The sequence below is a fragment of the Galeopterus variegatus genome, unplaced genomic scaffold (genome assembly GCF_000696425.1).
Source record: "Galeopterus variegatus unplaced genomic scaffold, G_variegatus-3.0.2 Scaffold4244, whole genome shotgun sequence".
In the NCBI taxonomy this organism is placed as follows: domain Eukaryota; kingdom Metazoa; phylum Chordata; class Mammalia; order Dermoptera; family Cynocephalidae; genus Galeopterus; species Galeopterus variegatus.
The window spans coordinates 86,281-97,530 of NW_007730355.1; the positions used below are offsets into that span (position 1 = coordinate 86,281).

At 37.5% G+C, this 11,250-nt stretch overlaps 1 protein-coding gene across 1 annotated transcript; it reads left to right on the plus strand.

The window, feature by feature from the left end:
• The first annotated feature begins 9,170 nt into the window (after positions 1-9,170).
• LOC103602652 (olfactory receptor 2A1/2A42) lies at positions 9,171-10,672 on the plus strand. The gene is made up of 2 exons (XM_008587074.1): positions 9,171-10,055; positions 10,616-10,672. Exons 1-2 carry the CDS (start codon positions 9,171-9,173, stop codon positions 10,670-10,672), a joined length of 942 nt encoding a protein of 313 aa, XP_008585296.1.
• Positions 10,673-11,250: the final 578 nt, after the last annotated feature.

Below are 11,250 nucleotides of genomic sequence, written 5' to 3' on the forward strand. Positions count from 1 at the left end.
ATCAAGGCACAGGGATGTTAAGTGCCCCTCAGTGGCCATGCACTGGCACAGAAGGACTCTCACCTAGGTCTTATGGAGGGCAAAGACCTTCCAAAGGGCAAAGACTGCAACAGTGATATGATCCCCGTCAGCCTGCACTATGGAGCCTTCTCTGTCCATGGTTAGCTAAAGCTTGAGAAGAATGAGCCTGAACTTTTGACTGTCCTGAAATTTCATTGTAAGAAAGGGTATAGTAATGCAGCTAATATATTTTAATATATATGAAAAAACCAAAAGGGTAATACAGAAATCCGTGAGAAAAATGGACACACATAAGCAGACACAGACTACAGAATAAAGGCAAGTCACCAATAAATATGACACTGTCTTCTTCCTCGATCAGGAAATGTACTTTAAAATGAGATACCATTTTTTGCCCAACAGATTTTGGGAAGAAAAGGTGTTATTATGTAGTGTTAGTGAGTACATGAGTAAAAGGAAACACACACTGTTGGAAGTATAAATTGACACAAATTTTGGATGAAAGAAATTAGAAGTATTTACTCAAAAACATATATACCAATTCTAAGGATCAATTTTACAGAAATTCTTACATATATAACTGCACAAAGAAATGTGTACAAGGATTTTGTATTGAAACTCATTGCAAAAATTCCAAACAATTTAATGTTTGTTAATTATAAAATTGCTAAATTATGATAAATACATTGTGTGGCTATTAAATAGAACAAGTATTGTTTATAATGAGCTACAATGGAAATAGCTCATCAAACACAGTTAAATGAAGAAAGCAGGTCACATTTTTATAATATTTCTTCACTTATGTAGGGAAATCTAGCTGTACATAAATTCATACATATGTATGTGTATATATGCATGGACCTGTATATTCACATATATCTATGTAATTTCATGAGGAATGATCTGAAATGATGTACATTATGTACTTAACAAACGTTGCTCTTATAAAGAGGAGTGAGCTATGAGAAATAAATACTTCAGTGTTTTTTGATAACTTCACAGTAAACATATATTAGTGTTAGAATAAAAAAAACTTTTCTCTAGGCACTTCTGGTCCCTTAAGTACTCAAATAAAATATATATCAGTAAATATTGCTTATATATCCTAGTGAAGGCCAAAATTAAACCAAGCAATTATTAAAAACATTTTAAAATTTTGCTGGATTCCACTAAATTGCATCAAGGTATTTCTTTGGAAATATTCTTTTTGTATCAATCTACTTTATTATTCAATATTATGCTGCAATGTTTAAGTAAGTTTACCTGTGTTACTAATTAAAATAATTTGAATGAGAAACCAATTAACACACAAAATAAACCATGATTCCTCTGACTCAAAGACATCTGCATGACATAAGAGAAAGCCAATATATCCTGCAGTAATCTGATGCTCTTTACAGTGTGAATTGATCCTGAGGGCTCCTAATACTTTAGTTTCAGAGTTACTAGCCCTTCCTCATTCTTCTTATCTCCATAATACTGTTAAATAATGTGTTAGAATAAAGCTGTAACAGATAAACTCCCTAATCACAATGATTTAACAAAATAAAAATTTACTTCTTGCTCACGCAAAGTCCTGTGCAGGTATGGAGACAGCCTTCCATGTGGTGACTCAGGGACCCAGGCTACTTTCTACCATATGGCCCCACCATGCTAGGGCCTTGGAGACCTTCACTTCCAGCTAGTGATGGAAAGAGTAAGGATGGAGCAAGCCTTCCCACTTCCTATCCTCTGCAGCCCTAGAAGCTGCATACATCTCTTCCACTCATATTCCTTTGGTAAGAATATGATCCCACCTAAATGTAACAAGGCTGGGAAATGCAGTCCCATGCTGGCCAGACACAATTGTACCTAAGGAAGAAGAGCCCACATCTTAGTTAAGGTAACACTAGCAGCTGAAACGAATAAACCCTAAAAGTAATCTCTCACAAATTCTGCCTCTTTTGTTTCCTGTTTTTAAGGATTCCAGATGAACTTTTGCCCTTTTAGCTCATAATTACTCAGAAAATACAATTGAGAAGATCACCATTTTCACCCTCCACCCATAAGTTTCTGACACACCATCCTGAAGATACCTTCCCCCGTGTCCTGGGTGTTTCTCCCAATGTTATTAGCCGCTCTTTTACAAAATATCTCCTATGATAATTTGCATTGAGAAGTGGTTAAATCCACCCCTTTTATGTCAGGTTTGATCTGTGTTTCTCTCAAATGAACTCTATCTATGGTCAAATTCCACAAGTGCTTTAAGCATAAAAGTTACAAATGTCCAGTGAAATGTCCAATGCTAACAGATAATGTAAATGTTCTCATTTCAGTTTATACTGTGTTATCTGTGTGCCAACTTCGTTCATATATTTATGCATCATTTTTACTCTCTTTAAGTAGGAAACCCCATCAAGATAAAGTTATCTCAGTTTAATTTTAACAGAATATAGACGATTTTGAGTTACAGCTATTGATTTTTATGACCTTAAAGCATTTTCCTAAGTTTTACTTTGTGTGACATTCACGAATATTAAAATTAATTACTAATTATCTTACTTCTAATTTTTCACTCATATCTTAGAATGTGTGCTTATAACCAATATTTCTAAAGTGTTGATTATATAGAAACGTATTTTCTAAAACTGTTTTCACTCAGAATTTCAGTTTACTACTTGCTCCTGAAGGGCAGTTTCCTGATTTCCGTATGCTGACATATAACATAAACACTTGTGAACATTTTCATTTCAATTAAGATCTGACTATTCTCTCTGTGTTATTTTCTTTCGTATGCATTTGCATTTTGTGTATGTTTATGTTTCATTCTGATCACTTTTAGAAGCTAAAGTTGCCTCAACTTGATATGTAATAAAAGCATGTAGTTTAAGATGATGCATTTCCTAAATTTTAGGCTTTTTGGCCTAAAAATTTATATTTAACTTGTCTTACTTCAAACTTTCTGGGGTTTTTTAACCCTACAATGACTTTTTATAATTGATATTTATATGGTAAGGAAATATATAGAAAAAATATTCTAACATGATTGTTTTCATGGAATTTCACAGGATTTTTGTTATTTACATCCATTGCAGTTCACCTGGGTATAAAAGGAGTAATAAAGAAGAAAAGATTCTAATATTTATGGATTGCCTACTATGCACTAGGCTTTTCATATAATCAGGAGCACTTTTTTATTTACCTATAGAAATGTGTGTTTCTTCCCACAGAGGTCCTGTACAGTCAGTGCACAGGTAAGCATGTTCTCAAAACCTGAGCACCTGTGCAAGACTTTGCACAAGTTTATGCCATAACCCCAGCAGGTTGGAGATCATACTGTAAAAAACTCATTCGTCTGTAAATTGCAAAATTGCTTGATATGAAATTCCTATCACTCGTATGTATAAGAAAGAAATATAAATAAACATGAGAACACCTTTGGCAGCAAATATCCTGCCCTCCTGGAAGAGGCAGTAACTTCTAAGGGAAGCAGCCTTGGAGAGGGTCCTTTCCTGCCCTCCTGGGAGGGACTGAACTCAGAAACTCCTGACTTCAGAACAGAGACTAGAGAATATTTCCACCCATGGACCTGCACTTGTGGTTTGTGCCCTGGAAGACCCTCCCCCAGGCTGGTTCTAATAAGCCCCACTGGGAAAGAGACTAGAGAATATTTCCATCCGTGGACCTACACTTGTGGTTTGTGCCCTGGAAGACCCTCCCCCAGGCTGGTTCTAATAAGCCCCACTGGGATGTCTTGGCCCCTCCTTGGACTCACCAATCCACTCCAGGCCTCTCTAATTGGCTCTTTACAGCATCTCCACTCCTTGGAGTGTTGCAAGGAGTCAGCTGATTTTTCAGGATTCTTTCTACCCACTTCTGCAGCAACACAAGGGACCCAGATTCCATCAGGGAGAAGCTGAACTATAGAGGTTAATGCCAGGAACTTATTCATTGTCACCCTCATCCTGACAAGTTTCCCTGAACCAACTGGAGATCAGGGAATGAGGGCAGTGCTAGGATTCATAAAATTCAAATAATGCCAAGTATTCAGAGACTGTAATGAGAGATGCTGTCTCAGAGGTGTGTTCTGTGGCTGTCTGAGCTTCCTAATTGTGCATCCTGCTGGGGATGAGAACAGAGATAGAACAAGATAATTGCTTTGTCTGTTCTTCCCAGCAGAGGTAGGCATGCATGACATCTCATGGCCCAGCCCCTCCAGTGAGCCCTCAAGAGCTGCCAGCTAGGTTAAGCCCATCAGAGAATAAAACCTCCTTTTCTGAGGATTCTGATACATTTGCAATCAGGAACAGAAGCGAGGGTTCTGAAGCTCCCACGGAAACTCCCAGAAAGCAGAACCCTGTCCTAAGCTTCAGGTGCTTCCCCTTTCTGAGATCCTTGAGTCCAGTTGGAGAGCTAACCAGGTTGGCTTACATTATGTTTCCATAAATTCCTCTTATGCCTGTTGTAGCACCTAGTCTTTAGTTAACTCTCCCTCTCATACCGCAAGCATTGGTATGGAAATTCATTCCTTTCTAAACATGTGCTGATTATTATTTTGCTGTAGGGATAGTTTGAGGAAAAGTTAATGCTAACTTCTTTGAACATGTTCACAAATAATGTAAGTATTTAGAGAATTAATATAATTTTGTTTTATATGGTGAAGTAGCTGCAAGGAAGCAACAAACAAACTTATGAACGCTGATGTTAGATAAAAGAATAAAGAATATATTGTCCACAAAATGACCTTGTTATACTCAAGACTGCAGAATCAGCTTTCAGAGGCTAAAGGCCAATAAAGCAAACAATTATCAGGGTCTGTTGTGAACCACAAAGGGGCCATGCTTGTCGGGTGCATACAATCAGAGGCTGTGCAAGAAGCTGTTCAAGACTGGTAACGATGAATCCCAGTTATTGAGTGTTCACTGCATACCAGGAGTATGTTCAATGTATAACACGTATTATCTCAATCAGTCTTCACAGCAACTTGTGAACTAGACCCTAACACTTTTTGCCTTTTAAAAAAGAGGAAAGTGAGGCTTGGAGAAGTTAAGAAATACACTCAGGGTCATACAACTAATAAGTGCACGTCTGACCCCTAAGCCTCGCCCTTTCTTCTATTGCTACTCTTGAGGGCCTTTCAGTGTTTTCTTTGCCTGGGAATCTGGCTCAAGGCAGAATGTGGAGAGCTCATTAGTGTTTGTCTCCTCATATCTGATTATATTCATATCCAGTCACTCGATTAATATTTATTGAACACCTGCAATGTTCCAGGCACAATGTATGGTCAAATTTATCATCTTTTTATCATTTAGTAGATGAAAAAGTTTTTTTCAATTGAAAGGTAATTTTTAAACACAATTTCTGAGAAAAATTGATTTGGAAGTACAATTAGCTAGCCCTTATTGGCCATTGTGGAATCAAGAGAGGAAGCGTCAATATCCCAAATAAGTGAGCTAGCAGATATTATCGCTATTATGAAGTATGACAATATTTTCCAGGCTGCTTATAAGATACTTAACCAACATGCAGATCTCTTGTGTAATCAAAATTCTCTAAGAAACCACTTAAATGTTCAAACTATTGACAAGCCTGTAGAAATACCATGGAGATGTTTATCGGGGAAGTAGGAAAGAAATATTTTGGTAATGGGAAATTCTAGGGGAAAGGAGGAAACTTGAAAATGGAAAGAGGATATCAGAAAAGAGGTCCAAAGAAGCAAAAAGTCAATGACTTGTTGAGGCACCAGAACAGGACAGGGGAGACACAGTCATCAGGAGATGCAGAGAAGGATTCTACTGAGTGTATTAGTTGTAACAAATATTTCTTATTACTCAGAAGTAAACCAGCCAGAGCTTCAGTTAAGCTGAGAATTTAAAAGTAGCTTTCATTTTAGGAATGCTGCATGATTCATGCCCATAACATTACAAAGGAGTTTGCCAGTTCATTGTATCTTAAGTTTTACTTTCTGAAACATAGGCCCCATCGAGTACTAACAGGTTTGTTCATGTGTAAAGAAATTATTTTAGTCTTAGATATTTACTTAGAAACCATGGAGACGCTGGATAATTTATTAGTCATCAAATAATTTGCCAAGCTTTTTAAAGACTAACTTGTACATACACATAAAATATGTTATTTAAAGCATAAAACAATGCCTGAACATATCATTTGGAACTGGCTTATATTTAATTTCTTTTTTAGTCTGTTCTTTCACTCTGGCAATCCTTTGGCAAATTTAATCCATTTGTGTTCAAGTAAAGTGCTGTTAATATTATGTGGAATGAAATAAAATATGCAAGATAATAGAAAGAAATTAGAAATATCTTTCAAGTACTCAATGTTTGAACATTTTTGGAAATTCTGCAATTAGTCTTATCAAACTTCAGAAAGTCTGTTCTTTTTTGCCATGGGAGGAATGTCCTTAATTGCGTATAATTATAGTAGGCAGGATCTAAGGAAGTCAGACATACTAGTTTCAGTACAAGAATCATCTGAAAATAAATCAATATTGAGGTATTCAGTCATTCATTTGTATTTATTTATTCATTTGTTCACTCTACAAATATTTGCTGAATGTCACAATTACAAAAATGACTACAGCTGATTCTTGTTCACAAGGAGTGTGTTAACTATTCGATCCTATAAGAGAAATCAGACTTTCAACCCATATGGCAGCTGTCCTTAAATAATCTAAATGTACTCCTTTCTTCTTGTCTCTTCATTTAGCTTTCAAAGAGATTCATACTTTGTAAATAGAGTCTTTGTTTTCTTTACGTAATCATTTGGGAAGATACAAAAGGAAATAACAGAGGACTGAATAAAGAGATTAAGATTTTTATAAAATGTAGGTTCAAAACGTATTTTCAAAACCAAATATTTTCACATGCTTTGTGTTTTCCAAATAAATGAAAAAGTTTGGGTTAGCAAAGTAAATTTTTTAAAGATTTTTAAGAACTTCATGGAGGTATGATTGACATACAAAAAGCTGTAGATATTTAACATATGTAGATATTTAATGTGATGTGTTTGAAGATAAGTACACACCCATGAAATAATCAAACCATTGTCTCTGTCAATGCCATAAATTTATCTACCACCTCCAAAAGCTTCCTCCCACCCCCCCTTTTTTTTTTTACCACTTGTGGTGAGAGCACTTAAGATCTACCCTCTTAGCAAATGTTTAAGTATGCAGTACGGTATTGATCATCATATATTGCACAGTAGATCTCCAGATCTTATTTATTTGGCATAAATGAAACTTTGTACCTTTTGACCAACATCTCCCCATTTCTCCCTCCTACCAGCCCCTGCCAACCACCATTCTACTTTCTGCTTGTATGTGTTTGACTACTTTAGTTTCCATATATAAGTGAAATCATGCTGTATTTGTCATTCTCTGACTGGCTTATTTCACTTAACATAATGTTTTCTTGTTTCATCCATGTTTTCCCAAATGGCAGGATTTTTTTTTAACACTGAATAATATTGTTTTGCACACATACATACCACATTTTCTTTATCTATTCATCTGTCAGTGGACATTTAGGTTGATTCTGTGTCTTAGCTTTTGTGAATAATGCTGCAGTGAACATGGGAGTGCAGATATCTCTTTAACATACTGATTTCATATCCTTTGTATCTATACCCAGAGTGAGATTGCTAGATAGATTGTTAACTCTATTTTTTATTTTTTGAGAAAACTCCATGTTGGTTTCCACAGTAGCTGTATCAATTTACACTGTCAAAAACAGTGCACACATTTTCCCTTAACTTATGAGGTGCTATCTCATTGTGGTTTTGATTTGCATATCTCTGATGAGTAGTAATATTTATCGAGCACCTTTTCACAAACCTGTAGGTCATTTATAAATCTTCTTTGGAGAAATGCTTATTCAGGTCCTTTTTCCTTAACTTATGAGGTGCTATCTCATTGTGGTTTTGATTTGCATATCTCTGATGAGTAGTAATATTTATTGAGCACCTTTCACAAACCTGTAGGTCATTTATAAATCTTCTTTGGAGAAATGCTTATTCAGGTCCTTTTTCCATTTTTACATTACTTGTTTTTTCTGCTGAGTTGTAGGGAGTTGCTTACATAATTTGGATATTAACTGCTTATCAGATATATGTTGTGCAAATATTTTCTCCCATTCTGTAAGTTGCCTTTTCATTTTGTCAATTGTTTCCTTTGCTGTGCAGAAATTTTTATATAGTCCTACTTGTCTATTTTTGCTTTTGTTACTTGTGCTTTTGATGTCATATCCAAGAAATCATTGCCCAGTCAAATGTTTAGAAGCTTTTTTTCCATGTTTTCATGTAAGGAGGCAAATATAATTTTAAATGTAGCTAGAAAGTCAATCCTTCATTATAGTATGATATTTCTTTGGGTTGTTAGCACAGTAATTTTTTACAGAATTCTGAAAAAAGAATATAAGCCCTGGTATTGTGTTATGACATTATAATATTTATTAGAATTAATTTCCATCTTGATGATGAAATAATTTATTAATAATGCTTGCAAGTAAACAGTTGTTTGTTGCCACAAAAGAAAAATTCAGTGGGGACATCCTTTAAGGTTTAAATTAGATGCTCAGAAAAGCTTTTCTTAGGTTGCATTTCAATGAGGTTAGCTCAAACCGGGGCTTGGTCCTCACGTTGCAGATGCAGCTTGGGAAATTTTGTTCAGTATGCATATTTCTCAGCTGTACTGTACTACCCAAACTACAAAGAGAACAATGAGTAAGCCTGACTAGAATTGATTTACTTTAAAAATGTAACTGCAAAACCGGTCAAGCACTTTGCTGATCTGCACATTCCCATTTTGTCAAAATATCTGCACAAGAAAGCAAACTAATACCTAATGGTTGATTAATGAACATGAGATCAAAGCAGTCAAGGTGAACTGGAGATTTTCCTGGGTGAGGCCTTCCACCACTAATCACTCAAGCCACCTGGACTGTAGCTAAAGGTCTGCCCGGAGAACAGCATCCTTGGACAACCAGGCCAAACTCTCCTGGATGATGCAAGGTCGCAGCGACATCACAGCTGCTTATGGGTCACCTCCCTCTTTATTCCTCAGCCTTTCTCTTGACAAGTGTCCCCCAATTAGTGTCTAGATGTCTTTTAACAATGTTATCTTAATCTATTCATTTCATCTTTTTCAAAGGGAAATGGGAGGAAACAAGACTTCTGTCACAGATTTCATCCTCCTGGGATTTCCCCTTGGCTCAAGGATTCAGATGTTTCTCTTTGGGCTCTTCTCTCTGTTCTATGCCTTCACCCTGCTGGGGAATGGGGTTATCCTGGGGCTCATCTCTCTGGACTCCAGACTGCACACCCCCATGTACTTCTTCCTCTCACACCTGGCCGTCGTTGACATCGCCTATGCCTGCAACACTGTGCCCCAGATGCTAGTGAACCTCCTGAATCCAGCCAAGCCCATCTCCTTCGCTGGCTGCATGACTCAGACCTTTCTCTTTTTGGCTTTTGCTCACACTGAATGTCTCCTCCTGGTGGTGATGTCCTATGATCGGTATGTGGCCATCTGCCACCCACTCCGATATTCTGCCATCGTGAGCTGGAGAGTCTGCATCACCCTGGCAGGGACTTCCTGGGCATGTGGCTCCCTCCTGGCCCTGGTCCATGTGAGCCTCATCCTGAGGTTGCCCTTCTGTGGGCCTCATGAAATCAACCACTTCTTCTGTGAAATCCTGTCTGTGCTCAAGCTGGCCTGTGCTGACACCTGGCTCAACCAAGTGGTCATCTTTGCTGCTTCTGTGTTTATCTTAGTGGGGCCCCTGTGCTTGGTGCTGGTCTCCTACTCACGCATCCTGGTCGCCATCCTGAGGATCCGGTCAGGGGAGGGCCGCAGGAAGGCCTTCTCCACCTGCTCCTCCCACCTCTGCGTGGTTGGGCTCTTCTTCGGCAGTGCCATTGTCATGTACATGGCCCCCACGTCCCGCCATCCTGAGGAGCAGCAGAAGATCCTTTTCTTATTTTACAGTTTTGTCAACCCTATGCTCAATCCCCTCATTTACAGCCTGCGGAACACGGAAGTCAAGGGTGCCCTGAGGAGAGCTCTGTGAAAGGCGATGCCCATGTGAGAGACCTCAAAGATAACATGGTGGGGGGGGCCTTGCCCGTGAAATATGGATGTTGGTGTTTTTGTTCTGTACTACAATAAATTCTGCCTTAAAATGTAATACTATAGATCCATACTTATAAACTGAAACTTCAAAATTTGAGAGGAAAATAAATTCTTTCATGACTGTGTAGAAGTAAATTTGCAGAGAAGATGCAAAAAGCAAAAGACGTAAAATTTGAAAAACTGATTAATATTGCATCCTTTCAAAGTTAATCACTCTGCTCATCAAAGTCACCATTAAGAAACACAAGTTCCCACTACTTGTATCCTGCAAAGAAACAGTAGGTAGTATGAGAATACTTCAAATGTTCATGGAATGAGTTATATTATCTTTCAATTTTATTTTGCCATATACTTTTTGCCTGGTGCATATAAGAACTCCTTAAAATTCATAATACAAAAAATAAACAACCAAATTTATAAACAACTGAATTTATAAAATAGAGCATTTGAACTGACCGGAACACGGAGGTCAAGAGTGCCTTGAGGAGAGCTCTGTGCAAAGAAAGTCATTCCCAATTGGTGTGACATTTGATTAGCCAGCCTCAGTGGTCTCATGCAATCCTGGATACTGAATCCACCTAAGTTCACCACTCCCTTTTTATCTGAGACTCCCTTTATATCCGATCCAAGAGACACTGCAAGGCTTTCCCTTTTCCTCCCCAGGAAGTAGTTAGGTTTTGCTGCATTCATTATATTCATAATGTCCACATTCATCCCATTTTTGGATGTTTCCTCTCAGTTGTATATCCTCTTACAAATAGCAAATGTACCTAAATGCCTACTTAGGTTTGGGGAAAATTGATTTTTATTGATTAAATCCTATAATTTGTCTGCCAGTTTCTGTGGGCAGTGTGAATCCATACACAGTCAGTTAGCATTCCCAAAGAATTACACCACAAAATCCACTTTCCAATCTGCCCTGGATGGCCACTTGTTTCCAAACTCTTCTCAAAAAGTGTTCATGATCCTCTCTGAATAAGCACATACTCTTCTCATAAGGAAGTTAGCAGGTGCCACAACCCAACTTTTCATTACCCAGAGGCACCGAATGGAAAGAAGGGTTTTAATAATAATAATAATAGTTATCATTATTATTAAATATT